The 25,226-nt window shown below is 53.4% G+C and overlaps 6 protein-coding genes across 6 annotated transcripts; 4 read left to right on the forward strand and 2 right to left on the reverse strand.

Annotated features, from left to right (window-relative positions):
- Positions 1-1,539: 1,539 nt before the first annotated feature.
- On the forward strand, positions 1,540-3,145 carry HER10_EVM0001119 (uncharacterized protein; the record flags this gene model as incomplete). The annotated part of the gene is made up of 2 exons (XM_035470878.1): positions 1,540-2,011; positions 2,105-3,145. Exons 1-2 carry the CDS (start codon positions 1,622-1,624, stop codon positions 3,143-3,145), a joined length of 1,431 nt encoding a protein of 476 aa, XP_035337955.1. The 5' UTR covers positions 1,540-1,621.
- Positions 3,146-7,886: 4,741 nt separating this feature from the next.
- HER10_EVM0003926 (methyltransferase) lies at positions 7,887-9,575 on the forward strand. Its single transcript, XM_035473587.1, has 6 exons — positions 7,887-8,027; positions 8,121-8,137; positions 8,200-8,279; positions 8,345-8,612; positions 8,686-9,148; positions 9,218-9,575. Exons 1-6 carry the CDS (start codon positions 7,899-7,901, stop codon positions 9,362-9,364), a joined length of 1,104 nt encoding a protein of 367 aa, XP_035338224.1. The 5' UTR covers positions 7,887-7,898; the 3' UTR covers positions 9,365-9,575.
- Positions 9,576-9,763: 188 nt separating this feature from the next.
- On the reverse strand, positions 9,764-10,438 carry HER10_EVM0008724 (uncharacterized protein; the record flags this gene model as incomplete). The annotated part of the gene is made up of 1 exon (XM_035478234.1): positions 9,764-10,438. The coding sequence occupies one exon, from the start codon at positions 10,436-10,438 to the stop codon at positions 9,764-9,766; it is 675 nt and encodes a 224-aa protein (XP_035338679.1).
- A 743-nt stretch (positions 10,439-11,181) lies between these two features.
- On the forward strand, positions 11,182-12,799 carry HER10_EVM0001311 (peptidase family M48). The gene is made up of 2 exons (XM_035471066.1): positions 11,182-12,382; positions 12,487-12,799. The coding sequence occupies exons 1-2, from the start codon at positions 11,333-11,335 to the stop codon at positions 12,628-12,630; spliced, it is 1,194 nt and encodes a 397-aa protein (XP_035337976.1). The 5' UTR covers positions 11,182-11,332; the 3' UTR covers positions 12,631-12,799.
- Positions 12,800-13,612: 813 nt separating this feature from the next.
- On the forward strand, positions 13,613-14,032 carry HER10_EVM0013208 (cytochrome b5; the record flags this gene model as incomplete). Its single annotated transcript, XM_035482572.1, has 2 exons — positions 13,613-13,706; positions 13,875-14,032. The coding sequence occupies 2 exons, from the start codon at positions 13,613-13,615 to the stop codon at positions 14,030-14,032; spliced, it is 252 nt and encodes an 83-aa protein (XP_035339080.1).
- A 591-nt stretch (positions 14,033-14,623) lies between these two features.
- On the reverse strand, positions 14,624-20,886 carry HER10_EVM0010227 (kinesin motor domain-containing protein). Its single transcript, XM_035479694.1, has 2 exons — positions 20,335-20,886; positions 14,624-20,242 (listed from the first exon to the last, which is right to left on the reverse strand). The coding sequence occupies exons 1-2, from the start codon at positions 20,396-20,398 to the stop codon at positions 15,111-15,113; spliced, it is 5,196 nt and encodes a 1,731-aa protein (XP_035338821.1). The 5' UTR covers positions 20,399-20,886; the 3' UTR covers positions 14,624-15,110.
- Between the last annotated feature and the right edge of the window lie 4,340 nt (positions 20,887-25,226).

Raw genomic sequence — 25,226 nt, forward strand, 5'->3', positions numbered from 1 at the left:
TGGTAAGTCCTCGATCATGTGCTCAATCTGCTAAATTAAAGTTAGATGAGTTGAGACTGAAGACGAGGAAGAACCTCAGGTAAAATTGAAGTCAAAGTCGACGTGAAATTTGAAGTTGAGGCTCAGTTCTGCAGGATTCGGCACGGGACTTAGCGATGGTCTGTGGGCTTCCTCCAATTTCAGGTCTTCAGGAGATTATTGCCGTTGTCGAGATGATGCTAAGCAATGCAAACAGCCACTCACTGTGTCACCCAAGCGATTGCACCCCTCATGTTCGGTGTTCGGAGCCGTCATTGCTGCGATGGTACCCAGATGGCCGCCAGACTATGTATAATCGCGGAGGTTACGAAGAACTGCCATGTAACTACTATACATTGAAGAACCCATAGGTGTTGAGGCGCTTTCTCTGGGGCAGACTTCTGAGACATCTTTAAAGGTCGACACTGAGTCGGGGCTACGGCATGTCGTCCGCTGGATCGATCGGGAAGACGCCGTAGACTGCTCCGGCAAAAGCGGAGAATGTGCCGTAGCTTGCGCTAACTGCCGGCTATTTCGTGATACGGCACGGAACTAGGCATGATGCCAAAGTCCTCTGCTCACTCACCTCAGTTTCTTCGGCGAATTTCAGGACAGATCTGCTTTGATCTGTCGGTGCTACCCGGTGCTACCGATGGTTCCAGCGCAGAGCTCCCCAAGGCAGGACTTTCTTTCCTCCTTTCGTCAACCAGGGCAGCTTTGACCGCCTACTTATATAATTGCGACATACGTGGTCAAGTCTACCATCAGCACGGGACTGCAGAGAATGGCACAGCCACCACAAGCTTGTGATCCCAAGACGCTTCCTCCCGTGGCTATGTCAATGGGTTTTCGGTTCCGCCGGGAAAGCGGCAGTCTAGCGGAAATCCGGGGGACGTTGCAACGATTCAATATGAATGTGTAAGATGATTGGTGGACTGGGACGAGCATGTGTTTGGGGAAAGTGACCTCCAGGCCAATTGGCGTCGAGATCCCCCCGCCCGAACACCACACGCCTTCTCTTCAAGGCATATCCTTTGAGGGAGGACCTGCCACCCAAACTCCCACCACAGGTTCGCTGACGGCTCGGCGGGGATGAATCAGGCCATAGTCCAACGTCGGCTCCGAACGTTCCTGATTTCCTCGTACGGAAGTCTGTACTGATCCTTCCTCTCGTCGCGGCACAATATCAAGGAACTTCGAGGTATGCCCTTCGAATCGCTTTACATGCCGAATATCCGGCCCCGCCCGATACAGCCACTGGTTCTTGGCATGGTAGCAGTTTGGCTCTACTTTATAGGATGGCGCTCGAGTCTCCGATAAAGCGACAGTGACTTGCTTCTCCTAACACTTGGGTTCGTCTACATGCTGCAAAACTCTCTTTCGCGGGAGACCCCGCTCCCCAGCAGTGTCGCATGTTAAGAGCAGGGGACACCTCGTTTTGAAGTGACCGGTCAAACCATCTGAAATACCGACTTCAGACCACGTTACTTCAAATTTGACGTCCATTCTCTCTCGGTTACACTCCAACCATACTTTGATATGACGTTCTAGTCTGTCGGTCTAGGAAGGAAGCAAAAAAAGAAAAAGAAAAAGAAAAAGAACCATGCGCCAAAGAAAGGCTGCGCGGCGAGTAGGGCCAGTTTTCGTGGCAGCCACTCTCGTCCTCGTCACTTACGTCCTATTTTATCCGCGAGAGAGGCTCTGGAGTCCCCTAACAGGACATCAATCCACGGCGGTGTCTTTTGACCGGAAAAAGAAGGCCGGCCTTGCGACTGGAGCGGCATCTGATTTTGAAAACCTCCATCTAAACGAGCAACAATGCCAGACGACGTTCCCTGGCCTGACAAAGGAGATTGACCTGGCCGCGGCAGAGGGAGAATTCCAGCTCGGACTCGGCGACGCTTCCGCCTCGCTGCTAGGGCAGATCAAAGACAATAGGATACTGATACTGCAGGCGCCGAGACCTGTGGACATGTCAGATCAATGGATCGAGGTGAGTTCCACATCGATGCTTACATAGTTTCCACTTCCAATCAGAGGGAGATGAAAAGATCTCGAATCTCGGACACTAACACCAAAGACCCAGCGACAAAGCGCCGCCCTCCACCAGCTACACCGCGCCATCCTCACCTCGCCAACCCCTCTACCAGACACCTACTTCAACCTCTACATCCAAGACACGCCCATCAAACACACCTGGTCCCATAGCCGTCCGGCGCGGATATCGTCCTCGTCCTCCTCGCCCCCTCGACACATCTTCCCGATCCCCCACTTCTCCTTCTGGGCATGGACCCAACCCTTCATCCGCTCCCTCCCCCACGCAGCCTCCGCCATTGCCGAGATCGAAGCCAGCCTGCCGTTCGAAAAGAAGGACGCCCGGGCCGTGTGGCGCGGCACGTCGTGGTTCAACAACGGCGCGAGCGCAAACCCGCGATCCCGACAGGACCTCATCCAACTCACAAAGGACGCGGGGTGGGCCGACGTGCAGGCGCTCGAGTGGACGAACAACGGTGAGAACGCGACGAACGCGCTGGCGATTGAGGATTTCTGCAAGTACAAGTACATCATCCACACCGGGGGCGTGTCGTACTCTGGCCGGCTGCAGTTTCATCAGCTTTGCGAGAGCGTGGTGTTGAGTCCGCCGCTGGAGTGGATGCAGCATACGACGCACCTGGTTGAGCCGGTGTACTCGAGTTCCCTACTATCAGGAGGCCAGTCAGAGTTGACCCAGACTGCTTCTTCCCAAGCCAAGCCGCGGGATCAGCAGCAGCAGCAGCAGCAGCAACAACTCTCATCGAGAACACTGGAGCAGTGGCCGACGACGCTCCGCGCAGAGGAAGCCAACATGGTGTTTGTCAAGCCGGACTGGTCGGACCTGGAGGCGACGGTCCGGTGGTTGGAGGAGCACCCGGATGTGGCGCGCGGGATCGCGAGACGGCAGCAGGCGTTATTCTCTGGTCGCGGGTATCTGAGCCCCGCGGCCGAGGTCTGTTACTGGCGGGCTCTTATCAAGGGCTGGAGCCGGGACGTGCGTGTTGATGATGATGTTGGCCGGAAGAGTGCTGACGCGGTGAGCTTTGAGGAGTTTGTTGTGCGGGTTAAGAAGGCGAAGAAGAGAGGTCATTGAGAGATTTACCGCGTGGCTTTTGGGTGAGGATATCACGTATGTTGACGATGACGACGCAAACTCAGAGAAGGGCGAGGCGGAGGAGTTTCTCCGTCTGGATCTTTTCTTTGCGCTCGCGCGACTCATCACCGAGTTTGGTCATATGACAAGGGAAAACTTCTCAGATGAACAGAAGAGAAGCTTGTGGCATCCACCCGGGAAATTCGACAGTATCTATGCGATTTCGTATTCCCATGAGTATGGTTATTGAATCCAAAGTCGGAAATCGCGAATACGCTTCGAACTATTGGTCGTGAGCACAACGATACCAAGGGAAACGGAAATGGAGGTCCCGAGGCACGCTTGACCTAGGGTCAAGCCTTATGAAGAGAAATCATTACCCAAGGCAACACTGAAATATGCTAGCTGAGGTCTGCAAGAGTACTTACGACTTCACTCGAGATATGTCGAGTCTACAGATAGGCGATGTGAGGTTCTTGGAGGAGAAGAAGGGAAGGTGGAAAACGGCGGATATGTCAACGACGTAGACGTCGAAGAGCAGGGATAAGGTCGAGGTATTGGCGTCTTTCGTCTGCGCCTTCTTCGGACTCTCGCCCGCGCAACAGATCACGCAGACTAGCCTGACGATAAGATGGAAAGTAGATGCAGGAGGATAATCCGGTGTTTTCGGTAGGCACCCACGAGATCTGGGACTACAAAAAGCATCACTCTTGGATCCGAGTCTCGATTGTCAAAATAACCTCTACCACCCACCAAACGGAACATCATGCCGGTCACCACGACTCAAACATCACAAGGAGACAAATTCCGCTAGTCAAGATGGCGAAGAACGCGACCTGAATTTGGCGAGAAGAGAGACAGCAGAGGATCTTTACACCATAATGGACCACTGACTGAAGCTCCAAGCTTACGCGGTTCTTGGCACGCAATAGACGCACATCGCCTCGGCGTAAACGCGCTCCGGCTCCAACCTTGGCACCCATTGCCTGGTTGGATGTGGGAACTTCGGGGAAGGGTGAGATGCCTAGACCGGAAGGTACTGATCACCTCCGTACGCTGATCAAATGTTTGCCTGCCGGAGGGTTGACTTGGCAAAAGAAATCATCAAAGCGAACCTGGGAATTTCGTGACAGTCACCCCCATTACACGCAGGGCCAGGGATGGTGGGGTCTTGCCCAGGTTTCCATTCTGTCCTGGCGCCCGTGGTACCGATATCCTGGGACTCGAGCAGACGAACGACATCCCTCTGGCGAGCAACGGAGTTTACCGCAGCTCTTATTATATGCTCGCGGGTGGTTTACATACTTCTGTTGAAACCAACAGGTTGGTGACTCGGGCATACCCATGGCCTTTGACAGGGTTGGGCAGGGTTTCTTATTCAAGCTATCCGTACGTCTGATCGGCAGCGGAAATTAGCGAGTCTCGGGCAGTCCTGGGAGTTCAGACGGACAGCAGCAGCGAGTGGTACATAGTCGAACGTGACCGGATATCGAAAGCATGATTCCATCACTGGAATGCCAATGAACGATCACCAAAGTTTCCGTACTGAAACCTGATCTGGATCTTTCTCCAACGCCCGATTGAAATTTCAACGAAAAATTCGTAACGCCGGCGATCATCACATGGAACTGACGTGAAGCAGAGGAGCGAAACACAAGTCATGTTTGCCGGGCAATTGTGTCCGGACCTTGGTGTCTCCCACGATCGTCCATCCCCCCTCACTACAACTTCAACCCACCTCGCCTCGCGAAAATCTGGGTCTAGGCGGGAAGCGAATGGACATCTACCTTGATGCATCTCGACAAATACGGTCGAGAAGAAACAGCGTTGCGTGCGTGCGTGATGGAGCGAAAGCTGCTGCGTGCCGACAGGGTAATACAGAAAGAATGCCCATTTCTGTTGTGTAACTGTAACCTGGCAAGAGATGAACAAATTTGTGACATATCAGCTTTCAGGCGTGCAGTGCAGGCAGGGCACACAGACACAGAACACGGACGCACATGCTCACTCACGACACGACATAGCACAAGAGAACACGACGAACCAGCCTTCTGGGACGGGCAAAATTATGTCTTTCCCAGGAGGAGGAATTCCCATGTCTTAGGTTCAAACGAAACCAAGAAAAACAGCTAAAGAGGTCTGTGTGTCAGATGGAAGGGGCAGACAATCTGCCTTGGGATATGGCTGGGCAAAGTGGTTGGTTCACACACTCACAACTCACACTCTCACCTATCTCATACATTTATGTCTCTTCCTCCTTCTGCTCCAACGACTCAACGAGAGCGAAAAGCTGGGAACAGGGCCCGAGAACCGGGGACAGCTTCTCACCTCCAAAGCTCTGGGCGTTTTCTGTGCGGCACAGTAAAACTAGTGCCAAACCTGTCCGCCCATTCAGATTCCGAGGGGCGGGACAGACAACCATGCAGGTCGGCTTGTTAAGTTGTTGTTGGTGTAGTGCACATGCACATCACGCCCTGCTGCATTTGCCTAGACTGGGCCTTTCCTTTCCGCGGACCCGTCCGTCACACCGTCTTTCGAGCGGTTCCAACGTTTGGTTTGTGAGGCTGCGGAGAGTCAACCATTGAAAACTTACTTACCTTGGGATAAGGTGGCGAGAGGCCATAGAGAAAGCATCTGCTTTCACTAGCTGAGCGAGAAGATACTCTCATTCGATCATGTATGAAGAAGGCATGCGTTCGTAAAGTGTGTGTGAGAGAATGCGACTCCAGCTCTCCCCACCTGTTATAGGCAAATCGCGGTTTACCATTCCACCAGCTCTTCTTTGGCCTGACGCCAACCAACTTAGTTGTGCAGCTTCCTACTGCATACGGTGGTCCGCATGGCCGCATGAAAGTCGTGATCCATGGAGAGGGAAGGTCCTGGTGGTGGTGTTGGACATGTATGTCTAGGCTGTCGGTTCCGAGCCACATGGGAGCTTTTTCTTCCCACCACCCCTCTCTCTCTTACCCTCGTGTCAGATGTTACATTGGCATCTCTTTGTCTCTTTTTTGTTTCTAAAGACGTCCGGTTGGTGACGAGCGAGGTAACAATGGCTCGGTTAGGTAGTCGATTGGGGAACTTTCGGGCGTGTTTTCCCTCTTGAACCTACGATCCGCCTCTTATTTCTTTTCGTCTTCTCCCGCAGCTGTGGCACCCTGTATTCCTTTTCTGCAGCCGTTTGCACATGGCTGAAGCAGGAAAAAAAACTAAAAAAAACTTCGTTGGTTCTGACCTTTTGAAAACGTTGTGCATATATCCATTTGCTTTTACCCCTCCTCATGCAGCAGCCCACACACCCGCTAGATGGAAGGGCTTGGAAAAGAATTACGCCAGAAATTACAATAAGAAAAAAGAAGAAACGCCCGTAAAGGTCCGAGAGATGATAAGAAGGATGATTCTTGATAGTATCTAGTAACCAGTCCCGGCGATTTGGTGACCCCCCTTCCCCTAGGTAAGTTTCCCCTTTATCGGCCGATAAAAAGGCCATTCGCCGTCTTCCATTCTCCACCCCTGCTGCTCCCCTCCCCTCCCCTCCTTGAGAACGTCCCGACATCCGGTAGCAAATCGGGGAAGAAAGCGCCAGGTCCCAAAGTTAAACACTTCTCAAAAGGGCGTTCTTTTCTGTCAATCCCACGCAGGCTTTTGGCCAGTGAGTGACCTCGGAAGCTTAGTCGCCCATGTGCTCCAACGGATAACTAGGTAAGGTAAGGTAAGGTAGAGACTAAATCAATTAGCAGGATGGGAGGCGAGGGGAGGGAGAGAGGGAGGGGGGCCGCCGAGCCAGAAATCCCAGGTCCCAGGGTCCAGGGTCTCCGGGTTCGTGGGTACCTATCGTGTCAGTCAGACGACGCAGCAATAGTCCTAATGGAGGACTCAGTCGAGCAAACAACCACGACCAAAATTCCAAACAACCACACCAACCCAAGTCCCAAGTTCCAACCCGTTGGGTCTGGCAAGTCTGGGTGTCTGGGTCTCCCCGTGTTTTCGTTCCCGCCTTTCCCGCCCTCGCGGATTCAGACCGACCAAGGCCGACCCAGCTGTCTGGGTCCATCGCTCGCTCGCTTTGAGATTCTGACACTCTCATCCACCCACCCACTCACTCACTCATTCACTCACACTCACTCATACACAAAGCTCATACACTTCCCTCCCCTCCCGCCCTCCACCTACCTCAACAACCTCAACATCGAGCTCAATAACCCAAACTTTGTTTTCCATCGGGATCTGGTCTGGTGTTCGCCCTCATTTGCCACTGCTCTTGCGAACCTTCTCGGCTCCGATTCTCCTCGTTATCTACTCGGTCGTTCGATTCTTGGCCGTCCGTCTTTGATGCCCAACTGCATCCCCCGCTCCTATACAGCAGGTTCGCAATTGTCTTAATAGCTGTGAGAAGGGTGGCGACTGCATCATCAGCAGCAGCACCAGGAACGCTTCAACTTCCCGAGAAACACGTGCGCATATTCCACCGCAGCGTTCCAAGAACAACGCCAGAAGCGTCTTTCTTCCTTTGTTCCAATCATCTCGTCGACGATCGATCGCGAAGAAGCTGACACAATCGCATCCACTCGTTCCATCGAGTCTTCCATGAGGCTGGCGCTCAACCGGAATCGAACAACCGTCGTTCCGAATCCGTCAACGTTAGCTCGCAGATAAAAAGCTCCGGGAGGCGGATACACAGCGCCCAGCTAAAGTATCCAGCATAGCCCGCCATTCGAGCTTCGAGCTTTGCACCTCATCTTATGTCACCTTGTTCATGTCGCAGACCACAGTCATGTCTTTTCTCCCACCAGGTGTCGCCGATGGTCGTCTTCATGGTTTCGAATTTACATTTGAGGCAATCCCCGACAAGTCATCCCTGCACGACAGCCACATTGAAGTCGATGTACGTTTTGACTTGGACCCCTTTTGTTGTCTTTTAAAAAAACTAGGTCTAATTACCCATCGTTCGTCCGATGTCACTAACAAACTCCACCAGCCCGATCCTCATGAGGGGTAATGCCTGCCACGCGGAACTACTTTAGCCTCATTTACACTGACTAACAACGTTCGTGCAGGGAGACTGAATCGCTACCCGACGACGTCGAGTGTTTCCCCAGACATTTCGGCAGGACGTATCATGCATATCGAGCAGGCTGTAAGTGTTCAGTAGCTTGGCCCTCTACTCGGCTCGTATTCGAGAAGCTCACACACTCGATCCAGCCTATGTCTTCCCCAACGACCCTGCAGAGCAGGAGCGTCTAGATCTTCAATCGCTTGCACTCACAGAATTGTTCAGCGGCAGGTTACACTTCGCCCCGATCGCCGTCGAAGGGAGTCCCAAGCGGATCCTCGACGTCGGCACAGGTACGGGGGCCTGGGCCATGGATATGGGAGATGTGTACCCGGAAGCCAAGATAGTCGGTATCGACCTGTCACCGATCCAAAGTAACGCCGTCCCACCAAACGTTCACTTTTACATCGAAGATGCGTGAGTGTTGTGACTTTTCATCTGACAACGGTTTCCCCCCCTGTACACACTGTCCTGACCTTTCTACCGGCAGCGCACAATCGTGGCAATGGGAAGAACCATTCGACTACGTTCACACCCGCGTTCTGCTCGGGTCATTTGGCGATTTCAAAAACGAAGTCATACGCCAGGCGTTCGACTCCCTGCGCCCGGGCGGCTGGTTGGAGTCTCAGGATTTCAACCTCGAGGCGACGAGCGACGATGACACACTCGCCCCCGACTCACCTCTATCTCGCTGGGTAGACGACATGAACCTCGCCAGTGAAATGATTGCGCGCCCCTTGTCTAGAGCACACATGCTACGAGAGTGGTATGAGGAGGTGGGCTTTGTGGACGTCCACCAGCGCGTTTTCAAGATCCCGATCAACGGCTGGGCCAAGCATCCCAGGCACAAGCATGTCGGGAGGCTGTGGGAGCAGAATTTCTTGGACGGCCTCAGCGGATTCAGCATGGCACTCTTTACGCAGGTGTTGGAAAGACAGCAGGAAGAGGTGCAGGTAAGTCTTGCTCGAGAGGAATTATTCGATATTCCATTCTGTTTTTCTGACATGCAGTCTGTGACATAGGTTTCTCTGGTCGATGTCCGCAGAGACATTTCCAACATGCAAATACATGCTTATCAGCATGTCTGGGTTGTATGGGGCCGCAAACCATACCCGGATGAAGCCATTGCTGCGCAAAGTTCGCCGGAGAACAAGGAAATGACCGACTGAAACGAGTTACATGATCTAACGAACTTTCCAATAGACGGGGCGCTCTTCACGTATGGCGAAGCCGGAGTCTTATCCTGTCTTCCTGTTTTCCCCCTTCTGATTTCCGCGACAAATTTGTCGGACGACAATTTAGACTAGGCCGTGCTTCAAACGAGAAACACCAGCACGTGTGCAATAAGAGCTCAAGATAGCTCGCTACGATATCTATGTGCATACAGGCTTGCGAGAAGTTGCATAGGCGATGCGAATCAACGGTTTGAGCGGCGCACATAGGCCTGTACGATTATGACTTTAGAAACATACTGCATAGCACAAAAAGATACCATACTTGTTCTTCCAATCCCTCCCGAGCGTTCAACGCCCCAATCCATTCCTTTCTCTACTTTTCAAAGTCTTTAGTTACTCCTTCTTGATTAACCATTCCAGCCCCTTCGCCTTCTCCTCGCCCACCAACTCAAACAGCTTCTCCCGCGTTAAGAAGTTCTGATCACAAGGCTCCCACCCCGGTACAGCGACCTCGGTAATCAGCAACCCCTCACTCGAAGACGCCACCGACGACGACGATGCGCCCTCGTCTTCGTCCGGCAACACGAAGCTGGCCTTATAAGCGCCCCCCTCGACAGTCCACTGCAACCTCTCGCCCGCAGCGACGTTGCTGCCCACAACAAAACTCTCGATCACGCCGTCCGGGTGGAGGACGACGTAGCGGCCGCGGCCGCGGTGCAGGGAGTGCGTTATGCGCGAGCGGTTGCGGTGGAAGTGGCCTATGGGCGAGGACGGGGTGAGGTAGTAGAATATCGCGGACGAGAGGGCGCGCCTCTGCTGCTCGGTCGTCGGCGGAGGGCAGTCTGGATCGTTGGTCGAGGGTGCTGCCCCGTCCGAGGCTGAGGCGGGCGTTGCTGGGAACGGGGAGGGGATTGAGGTCGGGGCGCGGTCCGTCTCTATGTAGAAGCCGCCTTCGTAGTGAGCGTGGAGGGAGAGGGCTGAGACGATCTTTGCGGTGGAGGGGGGATCGTGAGGGATGGGTAGGGCGGAGGGGGAGAGGTGGGAGAGGTCGAGAGGGATGGAGCCCATTATTGAATGGTACGGGGTTCCTACGTGTTCAGAGAGTCTTGGAATATGAGGTCTATGAGAGAATACGAGGCAAAAGGTAAACTGCTCTAAGATTTCAAACAAACCCAGAACTAAGTTGATATTGAACTCAAGGAATCGAACACCTTCGAAATATCCCAGCGCATTACCAAAATCTTCCTCAGTGCGAGGAAATTGTCACCCCCATAAGCTGACGGTCTGAGCTACTGACCCTAGCAGGGTACCGGGGATGATTGATCACGAGGAGCGGATGAAAGACCCATTCTAGTAGGTCAGCAATTAGAGTGATTCTCACGATAACTACCCGTGGATAAGAAGTAGCCAGCCACGTGTAAGATAAAAGAACCAAGGACCAATCCAGCCATTATTTACAAGTCGTCATCTCTGCTAAGTAGCCTGGTTGCTGGCTTGAGACCGGCGTTCACTGAAGATGGCGTCCAACGACATTTCGTGGCATTGATGATTTAAGGAGACATGAATTGAAGCTACACATGAGGCTTAGACATCCCATGTCGTAACATGGTTGAATGCTTACAACACCAAAAGTCAAAAGTTGACGGATTGTAATCCTTGTGGACGACGTACTTACCGTGCTACCTTACCTTGAAGAATTGACCCTGCTGTGGCTGGTGTAAAATTTCCAACGCCACACCTCTTATCGTTATCGCCGTCGTCAGCTCTTTCCATGGAAGAACTCCGAAATGATGACAGCATCAACGAAACTCTTCATATCGCACAATCCCACGCTCGATTCCCGCTCGCAACAGCTGCACCCGCTCGTCAACCGCGTAAAGGCTCTTACGCCGAGGCAACGAAAGAAGCGCCTGACCTCCGGCCCAGCCCGCTTCTCCGGCGCGAGCCACTGCGCCCGCAGCCATGTTCACCCTCCGCGCTCTCCTGCGGCCGCCCGCCCTCCGCGCCGCGCCCCGTCAACTCGCCGGCCTTTCCCTCCCCGCCACACGACAGCAAGCCCGAATCCCTCCCTTCCCAGTAATACGAAATAATGCCCGGCTACAACAACAATATCCCCGACTCTTTTCCCAGACGATCCGGCGGCCGGCTGCGGGGAAGGGGCCCGGCGGCTACGACCCCCGCAACCCCGCCCACCGCGAAGTCCTCCGAGAATACAACATCCGGACCGCGAAGCCTCTCATGACGGTCGACGACATCGGGCGCTTCTTCAAGTCCCGCGGCTTCGCCGGCACCGCCGTCGTGGCCGTCCTCGCGGGCATCGCCTTTGTGTACTTCAACACCCAGACCGTCCCCGTCTCGGGCCGCAGGCGCTTCAACTGCTACTCCGAGGCCTCGGTCGAGACGCTGTCGGCCCAGCAGGTCAAGCGCGTCATCTACGACGTCGAGTCCCAGGGCGGCCGGTTCCTACCCTCGTGGGACCCGCGCGTGCTGATGGTGCAGCGCGTCATGCGCCGGCTGATCCCCGTCTCCGGACTCGAGGACCAGGACTGGGAGGTCCGCGTGATTGACGACCCGACGACCCTCAACGCGTTCGTGCTCCCCGGCGGGAAGGTGTTTGTGCATAGCGGCATCCTGCGCCTGACGCGCAACGAGGACGGGTTGGCGGCCGTGCTGGGCCACGAGATCGCGCACAACCTCGCGCAACACGTCGGCGAGCGCTGGACGCAGTCCATCGGGCCCAACATCTTTCTCGGCAGCATGGTGATACTCTCGGGCATGTTCCCGCCGGCCATGGCACTCGTGCAGTACCTGGGTACCGGGTTCATGGATCTCATGTTTGCGCGGCCGATGGGGAGGAAGCAGGAGAGCGAGGCGGACTATATTGGCCTGATGCTCATGGCGGAGGCGTGCTACGACCCGCGCGAGGCCATTGCGTTTTGGCAGCGTATGGATATGGCGGCTAAGCAGGGGCAAGCAGAGGAGGTTCCAGAGTTTATGAGCACGCATCCTTCGGTATGTTCACCCCCCTTGGCTTGATCTGCTTGTTTTTTTAGGGGGTGGATGAGCGCAAGCTTTCTCCTCTACTACTTTGGCCATTACTCACAGCTCATCATTAGAATGAACATCGAATCGAGGATTACCGAAAGTGGATGCCCAAGGCCATAGAAAAGTACGAGGCAAGCGACTGCCAGGGAACCGCTGGGTTCGCCAACATGTTTAGACGGGCGCTGGATAAAGGAAGCATGATTGTACAATTTTAGAGTAGCTCTCCCCTCAGGGGCATGCGAGCACACTTGCATAGTTAGCTAGGTGTTTTTGGCGCTGGGGTTTAGACGGGATTGGTCATGGCATGGTGCTCCTGTGGATTTGCTTCTGCTTTTCGTTTCTCTTGTGCGAGAACTCCCCTATACACTGTACTAACATCGCCGCTCATCATCTTGATAGATGTGTGCATGTAGTAAGAGAGAAAAGATCCCCGTACCATGGTCTCTACCGGGTATGGACAGCAAAGCTGTTATCTGCCCTCGGCATCGTTGCCATAATCCCATGTGCCTGATCGACCCCAGCAATACCCCGGATATCCTTGACCCAGGGAGTAAGTAATCACACAAAAAAAGCTAAGAAACAAAAGGTCACACACATCCAAAGCCCCAGCATGACCAGCATTTGTACGTATTCAAGGGTGGTACAGACACAAAGTCCAGCGGAGCCTCGGATGTTTGGTAGCACTGCCGATGAGAAATGCGAGTCTCGTGATTTGCTCCCGCATTTTGCTACTCCAGGTTTCCTCCCGTGCTCCCCTCACCCTTGGGGGCCCTTAGTGCCGGGCGGAGTCACCCACCAACCCCCAATCAGCAGCGGACGAATCGAATGACGTCGCCCCGTTGTTCGCGCCTAGATGAGCCGAGGTAAGTTTGACTCGACAAAAGTGAGACGACACACACACAACCACGCGCGCTGCCCAGCACCGCACGCACTCGGACCGGTGAGTGCAGTTCAGCGTGTGGTGCATTGCCGCTGCGATGACACCGAACAAACGCCAACGCCAAACCCCGTGCTTCCCCCATTTCCGTCGTTTTCCTCTTCATCAACTCACTTCCAAATCTCATCAACCTCACACCAAATTCTCACCAGACATCTCACAACCTACACCTGTAATACTTTCAGTAACCTGTCAACACTCGGCTTACAATAACGCAATCCACCGAACCCCTCACGCAACCCCTTCTAAACACCGCCAAAATGTCCAAGACGTTCACCACCCAAGAGGTCGCCCAGCACAAGACCGAGAAGGACATGTGGCTCATTGTCGAGAACGGCGTCTACGACATCACAGGTACGGCGACCACTTACGCATCCTCATCATCATGGCCGCAGTTGGCCCCCAATTTCCGCCAAGACCGCCGCCCACCCTCTCTCTCTCTCTCTCTCTCATTCTCATCACCGCACACGCTTCCTCACCATCACCCATGATCTACTCCGTATGCTGACAAACTTCTTCCAGCCTTCCAATCAGAGCACCCCGGCGGCGAAAAGATCCTCAAGCGCTTCGCCGGCAAGAACGCGACAAAGGTGTTTTGGAAGTACCACAACGAAAAGGTGCTCGAAAAGTACGGCGGCAAGCTCAAGATTGGCGAAGTCGCCGAGAGTGCAAAGTTGTAATTCCTAAATCGACGTTCCATTTACCAGTCGAACTTTGGTCGGATTCATGTACCAGTTCTTGTATTGAGCATCTGCTTCCTTATTTTCGGCCTTCTTTTTATAGCGCAATGGGGAGCGAAGCCATCGACGAAGCAACGTGATCTCTCCCCGAGTACTCTTGGGTAGTATTCGACGGGCTGTGGGATCTATCTATCCATGGATACGGGTTCAGCTGATTCGCGAAGAGTCAATGCCGTCAGGACGCGCGAGACCTCTGCGTCTCGGGCATCTTCGACACCTCTCTGGGTGTAGAGAGCGGCTACCTTCGTTGTACATCACTACCCTCGGGGAAGGATGAGCACGTATGATTGGTGCGGAGGAGACTCTGAATGGGCTAGGCCGCAACGCATTGGCGAAGACGGTAGACGTAGACATCTAAACGGCTTTGAAGCCATGTGTACGCCAGAATAGACGTTTATTTCCCACATTCCAGAAATTATCATTTATAACTCGACGATCTTGCTTCGAACCATTTAATCATTAGATATATCTTCGTAAAACTATATGCAGTAGCCAGGCAGCATGACTGTAGAATATCATCGTGCAAGCCCTCTCACCTAACCGCAAGCCGGGTTTCCAAGTCTTCGTGGCAACCAAGAAGAACGAGCGCACATTGCCTCAGGCTGGCCTCATTTGCATCCCCCCCTCTTTTCCCAGGGGCAGCTCTCTGTCTCTGTCTAGATTTTTGTGTCATTCGTTGTGCAGCAGGTTTCTTTCCTGCGTGTCCGTCCACCTCGTCTATAGCCAACCTCTCCCAAACCAAAAGACAATTATCGGCTGTCTTCCGACTTCCGTCTTCCGTCTCAGCTCTTCCTCCTCCTGCTCTCTCCCCTCCGCAATCCTATTTTCCAAGCCATAGAGGGTATACTGCAAGTCGTGTCGTGCGTTATACAAACGGAACAAAGAGAAAATGTCGTTGAAATGAGCGTGAGCCCAATGCTCATGCAATGCCGTCGTTTCAAATTGGGGTTTCGTCTTTCTAGACTGGTAAGATAGGAAACAAGAGGTTCGTTGATGAACTCATGACTGGTCCCCAGAATCAGTACCCGCCGATGAGAGAATCATCATATCTATCGGGGGTGCCCGATCCGCTGCCGTTGGCGCTGTCGCTGCTCGAGAAGTAGCTCTGGTCGATGCGGAAGATCCAGTCCATCTTGTCCCGCTCGCTACGTGCAGCGAAAAGCCAAGTATTGTCCGTGCCGTAAATCGCGAAAACTCCAGCTTGCAGTCGCTCACTTAGCCTCTGCAAGCCTCCGCCAGGTCCATTGGCTGCGCCACCTGTACCGGTGCCTGTCCAAATGGTTGAGATGACACGTCCAGACGCAGTTCGTCTATGGCTCGGGCGGAATTCTTCTACACTGCCGTTGGTTTGCGAACCCGTGTCATCGTCGTCACCCGACAAGAGCCCGATAACGCCAGGCTGGCTGTCGACGCGTGAGTTTCGTAGGCTGACGATGGCCACTTCATCCCCATCAGTGACAGAATGGATGTGCAGGTATGGCCGTCGCAGTTCCACAAATCTTTTAACCCATCTCGTAGAGCTGCTGTTAGGAATCAGCAGATAGCCGCCCTTGAGAACCTTGGGGTTCTTCGGAACTCGGATAATCGTTGGGATCAGGCTCGGCGGAGCGGAAGCCTCCGGCGCAGAGCCGTCCGTCGGCGGATCAGTATTCGTTGGGCTGAGAATCTGCAGCAGCGGATCGGGGTACTTGTTCCAGAGCTTGATGCATTTCTCAAGGATGTGCTTCTCTCGCTCGGGTATCTCTGGTTCTTGAGCTGCTTGCACTGCCTCAGTTTCCCCCTCTGGCTGTGGCGTTTCTTGCCCGTCTCCGTTGAGAAGTTCGTCGTCCTCTGGCACCTGCGAGCTCTCTGGTGTGTCGTTCAACAGATCGTCATCGTCGTTTTGATACGTGGGTTGGGGCGGCAGGTCTTCTTCTGGTGTCTCCTCCTCTGTCGCCTTCAGCTTCGGCTCTGGCAGACCAATCTTCTTGAGGAGGGTCTGCACTGCTCCAATTTCCGCAATTCGCTTTCTCTTCTTGCGAGAAAGAATGAAGTCGCTAACCAGGGAGACTCCCCGAGGGGTCCAGGTAGTGAGCTGCTCTTCTCCTTTGACGTAGTCGTGCTGGCTGCTCATCCGCCACAAGTCGCCTATTCTCTTGATAGGAGCCGGCCGCATCGACAGTGTGAATATGGCACTCGTTGCATGAACGAAACGGACGCTTTGCCACAGCGAGGAGAACATTGACGTCTGTCGCACCCATGATCTTGACATGATTTGGCAGCAGACATGCATCGCAAACTTCATCGGTTCCGCAAACTTGCTGGAACTAATTTCCCAGGCAACCGTCATCTGAACACGATACTTATCCGCGGTCACTCTATCCAGAAGCAGGGAGTTGTGTAAGCTCGAATCCCATTGGCCGGTCAGCGTGATGCTTCGGGTACCATTGGCGTTATCGCGGAAGGCAGGCTTGTTGGCGAGCTTGAGGGTGATGGTAGGTGACGTTGACGTCATATCTGGCGACTTTCCTGACTGATCAAGAAGCTGAACCTTACCCACCCTCAGGTTCATTGCGTCGTCCCAGGGCAGAGCATCGCCAGAACTGTGCGTGATGTTGATGGCAATGCGGCGTTGGAGCCCTTGGTGAAGTTGGAAAGTACCGCCGTCCATCTCACTCGTTTGTGCTACTTCAACGGGTGCGTACTCTCCTTCCTCGTTCAGTTCGAGAATCTGTATCCTTGCCAATACGTCGTGCTTCTCTTCGGTGAAAAATTGTGACTCAGCGATGCGCGCTCCCTTGCCTTTTCCTCTGGACAATGGTACAGCATCGCGCATGTCGTCCCAGCTCAGTAATTTGTCCAGGTGCATTGCTGAAACTTTGGCGAAAATAGCTGCTCTGAGGGTGACGGTTTGCGGGCTGAAAAGAGGAACGCTCATACTATGTACGCTCTCAAAGCGAATAGGCCCTTCGTCAAAATCTTTGACCCACTGCGTGGTGGTGATGCCATCTTCCTCCGAGACCCCAGGGATGAACAGTTGAGCATGAACCTCCGTGCCCTCTCTTTCGGCGAAGCCGACCATTTCGTGCATCACAACGTTGAATTTCAGCGTGTTGGATGGTGCTCTAGCGTGCGATGGCTCCAGCGAAAGCTTGATCATGCCGATGGCATGGGACGTATGGGGAGAGAGAATATCCAGGGCGAAGTCTTGAACCCTGCTTTCAAAGACAGCCTTTAGCGGCACGTCGACCTCTCCTACAAGCGTATACTGCGGCATGCAAGTCTCGATGAACGGGTTATCAAGACTCAGGTGCTGAGCATACTCTGGCTGGTCAAGATACTGGTGCATTTGCCGCATTTGTCTAACCCGGTCGTGTAGCTTCTCCAGACTCCAAAGATGCACAACGCAGTTCTTGTAGTCAACAACGCGCACGCCGATGCATGGCTTTTGTGTTTCTTCGAGGGGGATGTCGTCTCCTTCGCCAGTCAACCCATTTAGAACCATGTCGTAGGTAGAGCAAAGGGAATGGCCGAGGTCCACGACAGTGAATTGGAAGACTACACCCTCGTCAAGCTCGTTGCTCATGATTTGCGCTTCCTTCAAAGTTGAGGCGTGTTGCAGCACTGCTTCCGCCATGCGCACGTAGCGCCTAGTCCGCCACAGCTTCACGACTTGCTTTGCAGTCTCAATTTCTTCGTCAGAGAGCTTGGGATTTGCCTTTGGCCTCTTCAAGGGATCCATTTTTTCGAGCTTCTCTTCGAATTGGCGACGTTGCACCTCCAATTGTTGTTGCATATCCTCCTTAAGCGACTGTAAGGTTTCTTCCATCCTGACCTTTTCCTTCTTGATCTCCTCCACTTCGACGTTGGCCGCTTCAGCTGTCTTAAGCTGGTCTTGATACTCCTCTTTCTGCCGGTCAAGCTGAGATTGCATCTCCTCTCGCACTTCCCTCAACTTGTCGTCTACTTCACCCTGCTTTGGAGTCGAAGGCATAGTGAGGGCGGTATCGAGAGAGAAGTTATCAATTGTGCCAGTCGACATGTACTTTTCTCGAATCGGATATGAGGTGACAGATTCCGTGTCATCATCCCCATCGCGGACATTGACACGCTCGGCACGCGCTCGTTGGATACCTTCGAATAGTGCATTGAGCTCCTCGTCAGTGAGACTAGCCAAATTTTGGTTCGGGCCCAGTATAGCTTCTGCTGCCTCTCGTCTTGCGAACATGAAGTCGTTGTCACGTCCAGCACGAAACGGTATCGGAGAGTCCGGCCGACTGTCGCCAAAGTCTGAACCAGCTTTGCTCCAGTTCCGTTCGTGTCCAGGTCGCGGGCTGACAGCTGGCGTCGGCATGCTCTTTTCGAGATTCTGCAACTGACTAGCCGTCACAGATTGACGCAACAGGTTCTTGTCTGCTCTTTCCTTTTGGGCTTCCATAGGGTGATTGAAGCGGAAAATATGGAAGTCACCCAAGATAACACGATAACCGGAGTGCAACTGTTTAGGCTCCTCGATTCGTTTGCCGTTGACCATGACAGACGCTCCCTCCTTCGGAATGACCATTACGGTACCATCGGGTCCGTTTTCAAAAGCGCAATGGTCGTGCATGATGCGAGTCCCGTTAAGACGAATATTTGCTTGGTTGTCAGCATTGGTGTCCATGTTTCCAACCGTGGTCAGACCTGGCTTGAGGTTGTATACAAGACACTCGGCAAGTAGCGGATCGTCTGAAAGGTTGACCAAATGGGGCATCTTCTTCGGAGTGGAAAGTCCGATGAAGCCCTTTTCAATGCTGATACCGAGTTCTTCGAGTGCGGCCTCTCGTTCCTTGTGGATCTCCTCCGTCTTTTGCAGCTTTTGCTCCCAGGTCTGATTGAGATCTGTCAATAGCTTTTCACTCTGATTGAGTTGCTCTGCAATCTCGGCCTTGGAAACCTTCTTCACAGCGCCGTCGCTAGATGTAATCGACACGAATTGCTGTTCTAGAGGAGTGCCTTCCGGATAGACCTCTTCTGACGTGACGGTACCGCCGGCAGCTCCTCCAGCCGCGCCTGCCCCAACACTTCCTCCCCCTAGTTGACCTCTCAGCAGAGCAAGCTCTTCCTTGAGTTCTCTGATCATACGGGCGTTGGCATCCTCGTTGACAACCGCGTGGTTCTTGATTCTCTTCGCAGAGTCGGCGTATCGCAAGGTACTGAGGGTTTCGTCATAGTTGATGTCTGCTGGACTGATGGCTGCAATCATGGCCGTCATACTGTTTCCACCTAATGAGTCTTTGAGCAGCCACGTGAGAACACTGTCTCGATACGGAACTTGTCCGCCGGGACCCTTCTTCTTTTTCCCCACGGAAATATCTGCCAAGGCTGAGATGACTCGACCCAGGGAGGATAGTGATCTGTTGATCTCTGCACCTTCCTTCAGTCGAGCACCTGTGGCACCTGTTGATGTAGCTCTTTCTGAACCAGCCAAGTCAACCAGACTAATTTTGGCGACCTTTTCCATTTCCATCTTTGTATCGGGGTCGAATCTTTTCTGGGTGAGCATCAAGGTGAAAACTGCGTGACTTCGACTTGACGTCTCGTTCATGTTTGTTGCGGCGACAGTTCTGGCCTTGTTTCCCTCGTCCATCAAGTGCTCGATCTCCTGGAAGCTGCCAACGACCAGCTTCGCCAAGTCTTCGACGTATGGGCCGGTCGACGGATGCTCTCGGACCTTGAGATTTCCTTTCGTTGCCGGGTTCAACAGATCTCGCACTCGTTCGTTGTAGATTTCGAGGTATGACACTTCGACCGTACACCGCAAGTGCTTATCCTCTTGCAGGGCTGAGATCCTTCTAAACATATCTTGGCAAATCATTGGGATGATACCAACTTCCTTGCCGTATCCCATCATGGAATACGACTTTCCGGAACCTGTTTGGCCATAGGCGAAAATACAATTGTTGTAACCGCCAAAGGCATTCTCGAGAAGAGGCTGACCAAGGTCGTCGAATAGGTTGTCTTGGCCGGCATAATGGTTGTCCTTGCGATCAAATGACCAGTACGACCTGTCGAAGGCGAACACTTTCTGGCCAGCGTCTTTTGCATTTTTTGCATGAGCTTCGGACGGCGGGGTAAGGACGGTCTGGTTGTCTTTCATCTCGATAATACATTTTGAGCCACGGTCGATCTCTGTGTAGTGGTCAGCATTTCGGTCGACCGCATGTTCCCGTTCGCGCACCCGCTCGAGGGGTACGCGGAGACGTCACAACTGTGACCCGTACCTCTACTATTGAATGGTCTCACTCTCACCACCACCTTAATGTTTCCACCACCCGCGGGAGCCATCTTTGCGACTGGTTTTGGGGCACCTGCCGCCCAACTTCAAGGCAGAGGTTGCCAGTTGTACGAATGGCGGGCCTTCAGCCAAAGCCTGTTCGTTGATATCGTCCAACAGCCGTCGGCCACCCTTTCTGACGAAACAGCGGTAAAGCTTAGATTGTCGATATATGGTCTGCTTTTGGTATTGAAAGCGCCTTCATGAGCTGCCCCTAGACCATCATCCGAGCGTCGAAGGGGGCGGGCGGTCTCGGTGGGCGAAACCGGGGGATCGTCAAGTGGGATTCTTTCGATTTCGATGGCCAAGTATTACTAGAACGACGCAGCTACAGGTACAGGCCCCGCAAACGATGCCGTTGCGTCCGATGACGGACAGCAGCTTTCCGGTCGTAACTAGAGCGTCTTTTCGCACAAATTCAGAATCGTTTCGGCGTGTTGAGTTCGTGATCGCGTAGTACAGAAAGGGGATCTGTCGTTGAGCGGGATGCGAAATGAAGGGTACGGAGTACTTCGATGTCAACAAATTTCGGAAAGGACGCGGTCGCGCACCGCATGACGGTCCTCTGCAGGGAACTGATTGGGCCGGAAATTAGCTTTGGTCAGGGTCACTTCACGTGCCAATCCGCTCAGCAGGGTGACGACCACCAGCCGTGCCACATTCAGTGTTTACTTTGGTGAGGGAGGTGCGCCCCAGTGCGCCAATGGCAGATGACTAAGCCAGGTGAACCATCGCCCCGGCGCGGCGTTCCTCAACGTTCTGCTGCTAGGTAACTTAGACATCTATTTGCAAAGCAAAGGGAAATTCAACATCATCCTTCAACGCATTGTTTGCTCATTATTCCATTCTCTACTAATCTATCATACTGATCGACCCGAGGTTACTGCAGTATTCATCTTCATGAGCCCACAGATCCACTTCCCCCGCCTTGTCTACTTTGACAAGTGTTTAAAGTTATAGCAACGCTCAACCGCTGAAACAATCAATAAACTTAAGAACGCAAGTGCCTCGGGCAATTCCTCTCTCTACATCTGCAAGCGGATATCACCTTAACATGCCTCATCACCGCCGCCAGTAATGTGTTGCTGCGGAGGAGCCATTCTCAACTCGACCTATTGGTCAACCCGTTTTGCCGCTTGGAAGTCTTATATGCTCAGCTCCCAGCATCTGCGTACCTGCATCCTTACCGTCCTTGCCTGGCAGAAGTTCATCCCATTCTGCGGTACCATCACCTGGCCAATCCCTGTCGAGTCAACAAACACAACGCGGTTACGCACGGCGGGATCGTGTTGATTACGAACTAGAATTCTTCAACGCGCAGAATAGCGGGCGGGTTCCGGCAGGATCGCACATCTCATGTGCGGGGTCATTTCGATGATCTTAAGATCGCCTTAACCGCTTTTACACGCCAGCATACCTAGGTCACTCAACGGTAGCCTTCCTTTGGTACTCGACCAAAGCTGAATGCGAACAAGTGTTCGTCCAATCAACTTACAAGATCCAACCAACATCAAATCGGGTGTCTACCAAGAGAACCATTGCAACAGCATTGAAACTCTTTTGCTGGCTCTCTACAATTCAAATCGCCCATTGCGCTAACCACACCTGATTCTTCATGTGAATTGCAATTTTGCAGAAAGAAGTCGCGTCTTTGCTCCAACCACCATTATTGCCGCGAGCCGAACCTGGCTCTTTTCGCCGCAGAGGAAGCAGAGAGGCACCCAACGTCGGGAGAATCAATCGGGCCGTGAAGTCTTAATCACCTTGTCGTGCCTCGTTTGACTCTGTCGAACATAGCGAATTCAACTGCAGTGGCATCTTACATGACGTGACACCTTGGTACGCCACTCTTGAATCATCCTCGGCGTATCGGCCTAGTTCGACCATCAACGATTCTCTACGGAAACATGATCTCGTTGGAAATGGCCAATTATCTGCACTATGCACAAATCAGCACAAGTCATTGAACCAGTAGGAGCAACGGGTATACGACGTTATTCCCAAGATAGGCAGGTCGGAGGGAACTTACCCTGCGAAAAGAAGCCCTTTATATCTGCGACAACTAACGAACCCTTGAGATGGAGCACATCCCCTTTCCCCGGGTCTCGAAACAAAACTCCGAAGATAACCTTCGAGACAAGTCTTTTTGCAGCCCCCCCATCCGATGCTTGAACCTGCATATTCGGCGACATCCCCCGGTACACGAAGGCGCGGGCAACAAGGCTCTGCCTTGATCCCTAGCCCGACAGCCAGCCCCCAAAGAGCCAAGGGCCCAAATCACTATGGATCTACAAAACAACCAAGCGAGTGTCAGCCTTGGGTGGCTCTAGAGGAGGAGAATTTTGTCATCATCCTCCACTCGTCTGGAACAAGATATATCTACGCGAATGCACGAAAGACTGCAAAAAGCCCCTTCCCCACTAACCTTGTGCCAAAAACCCTTCTAGAACCCCTTCCCTCCTCGTGTCGCCCCTTCTCAGAGGCTCGAGATCCCTCCCTAAACTCGAGCCGGTGCACCGGATGGAACGTCCGGGAGGTGACGGAGCCACAAAGACACAGAGTCACAGACAGGCGGGCTGCACTTCATCAACTCGGACCCGGGCGACTCGAGGCCCGGTTCATCAAGAAACGGCCCCAGTGTTCCAGAACAAGCTTGTCGAAGTTCTGCTTCCTCCCCCACATGCCCGCCAACTTGACCAACACTATCCGTAACACTAACACCGAAGGACCTCACCATGGAAAGCCTCAATCGGAATCGGCACCCCGCCTCGACCGCAACAGCTCTCCATCATCTCTGCCACCTCGCGCGGGTGGCGGATACTCCGACCATCTGTCTGCGACTGACAGCTGCTTAAAACACAATCCCTTGAAGGGATCGGGATCCTGGGAAGGCCAAGTCAGCCACACACTGCACAGCTCCGCTTCCTGTCTGCCAAAACGCTACCCGTTCGCGTTGCCCGCCCACCTTCACGATAACTGCGGCAAACGAGAAACGCGAAAAATAGAAGAAAAGAGGACGTTGGCGTTTCCAACGCTAGCGTTTCGCGGTTTCTGCCTAGCCTTTAGGCGAGTTTCTTCCCTCACTACGAGCAACGAACTAGAACCGAACGGTGATCGTCGTGTACTTGGTCTAGCACGTCACGAGGTACGGACGCTCTGCCCCCCCTGACTAGAACATTTCTTCAGCCTGTCAGCCTGTCACTAGCGAATCGACATGGGTGTGTTCGAAGTTTCCCCCCTCCAGCCTCCAGGTCTCTCTCTGACAGACATCAAATCCCTCCGGTTCATCCGTGCCGGATCTGGGCGCGACGCCGTTGGCCACGGTCTTTTCTTTTTTTTTTTTCCTCGCGAAGAAAATCGCGGGTGCAAGCCACGGAACGGGGGACCCAACTGGAATATGACCTAGCCGTTTCTTCGGCTACTGGCACTGATAAGACGTAAACGGTTCTCAAACGGCGCGTGCGCCTCCCCGAAGGCGGGCTGCGAGCGGGCGTCTCTCCCGTTTTGCACGCGGCGCCTTTCGAATCGCCACCCCCGGATTATGTACGGAGACTTTTGTATCCCGCACATTGCAGCAATGACGTTCTGTGCCGTCATATCACATTATGCAAAGCAACTAGATGGCTGCCCAGGACCGTCTCGAATCTCGCCGTCACTTCAGGGCATGGCACCTAACCAAAACCAGATCACCCCCTACGAAAGGGTTCGCCTCCATACGGCGGTCGGAAACTAGCGCCTTATCTGTACGATTGAACGGTGCCTGCTGAAAGATCGACAGGCACTGTAGTAGCCGCAAGGTTGCTCTAACAGACAAGACTTGACCTGAAGTGCACCGGGGGCGCACTACCCACCAGCGCAACATCGCAAACATCAAATGACGAGATTGCCATGAACCGAAAACCTAGCTGATATACCCGCTGCTTGGCAAAGCGTAGCGGGCAGCCCGCAACCTAACTCTCTTCTCATAGTGTACGCCCCTGGTGGGAAGGAGGAGGGTTTCTCCCCACAACGAGTGCAGCGCAGCCAAGTCAAGTTAGCAACTTTGCCACGGAACGTACTAAACCAAAGAAACGGTTACACGCGTGGGTGCGCGCGCGCGCGCACCATCCCGTTCCCGCCGCCTCTGAACCTTCAGCGTCCTCATGGCTCTGGATACAAGTTGGGATCACTCAACCCCGTCTGTATCGTGGCGCCAGTAAACGACTCATGACAAAGTCGCACCAGCCCCACAAACCCGCACCGATCGTCGTTGCGTTCCTGCAACTCTACCGTCGCCGTGAACATCATCATTTCTAGGGTGTTTATATATATTATTCAGATACGGATGCCCGAACTTGGCTGTCACGCTGCATTTCATCTATATACACACAACACCCCGGGAGGAAAATCGGTCACGCCGAACGTTCTTGGCATCGAAACATGATCTGATCTGGAAGGGGGGGAAAGAAAACGCTAAACCATGTTCCCCCGCTTGGCGTTGCTTAAACGTTGCTTGATCTTTTGATAGCAAGACTTTTGGTATCAACTAATAAAAGATTAGAATGCGACTAAATCACGTCAAATGAGCTTGGCGCCCTTGCGGCACCGGCACCGGCGGCGGCTTCATTCACATACGCTATCGCGCAATGGCGGTAGCGTCTTCTCCGTCGGGCCCCAGTCAATGACAGATCATAACTGCCTGGTAGACTCTAAAAGTATCTCGTCCAATGTGTCTTGACCTATTCTATCTATATCTCATTTAGAAAAACTCAAATTGAACTGAATCAGACAAGACGCTGTACATAGTATTTGACTCAAAGGCCCGACGTCGCAACACAGACATACCACCCGCCCACACAG

Source organism: Colletotrichum scovillei (genome assembly GCF_011075155.1).
Source record: "Colletotrichum scovillei strain TJNH1 chromosome Unknown Contig00001, whole genome shotgun sequence".
Taxonomy (NCBI): domain Eukaryota; kingdom Fungi; phylum Ascomycota; class Sordariomycetes; order Glomerellales; family Glomerellaceae; genus Colletotrichum; species Colletotrichum scovillei.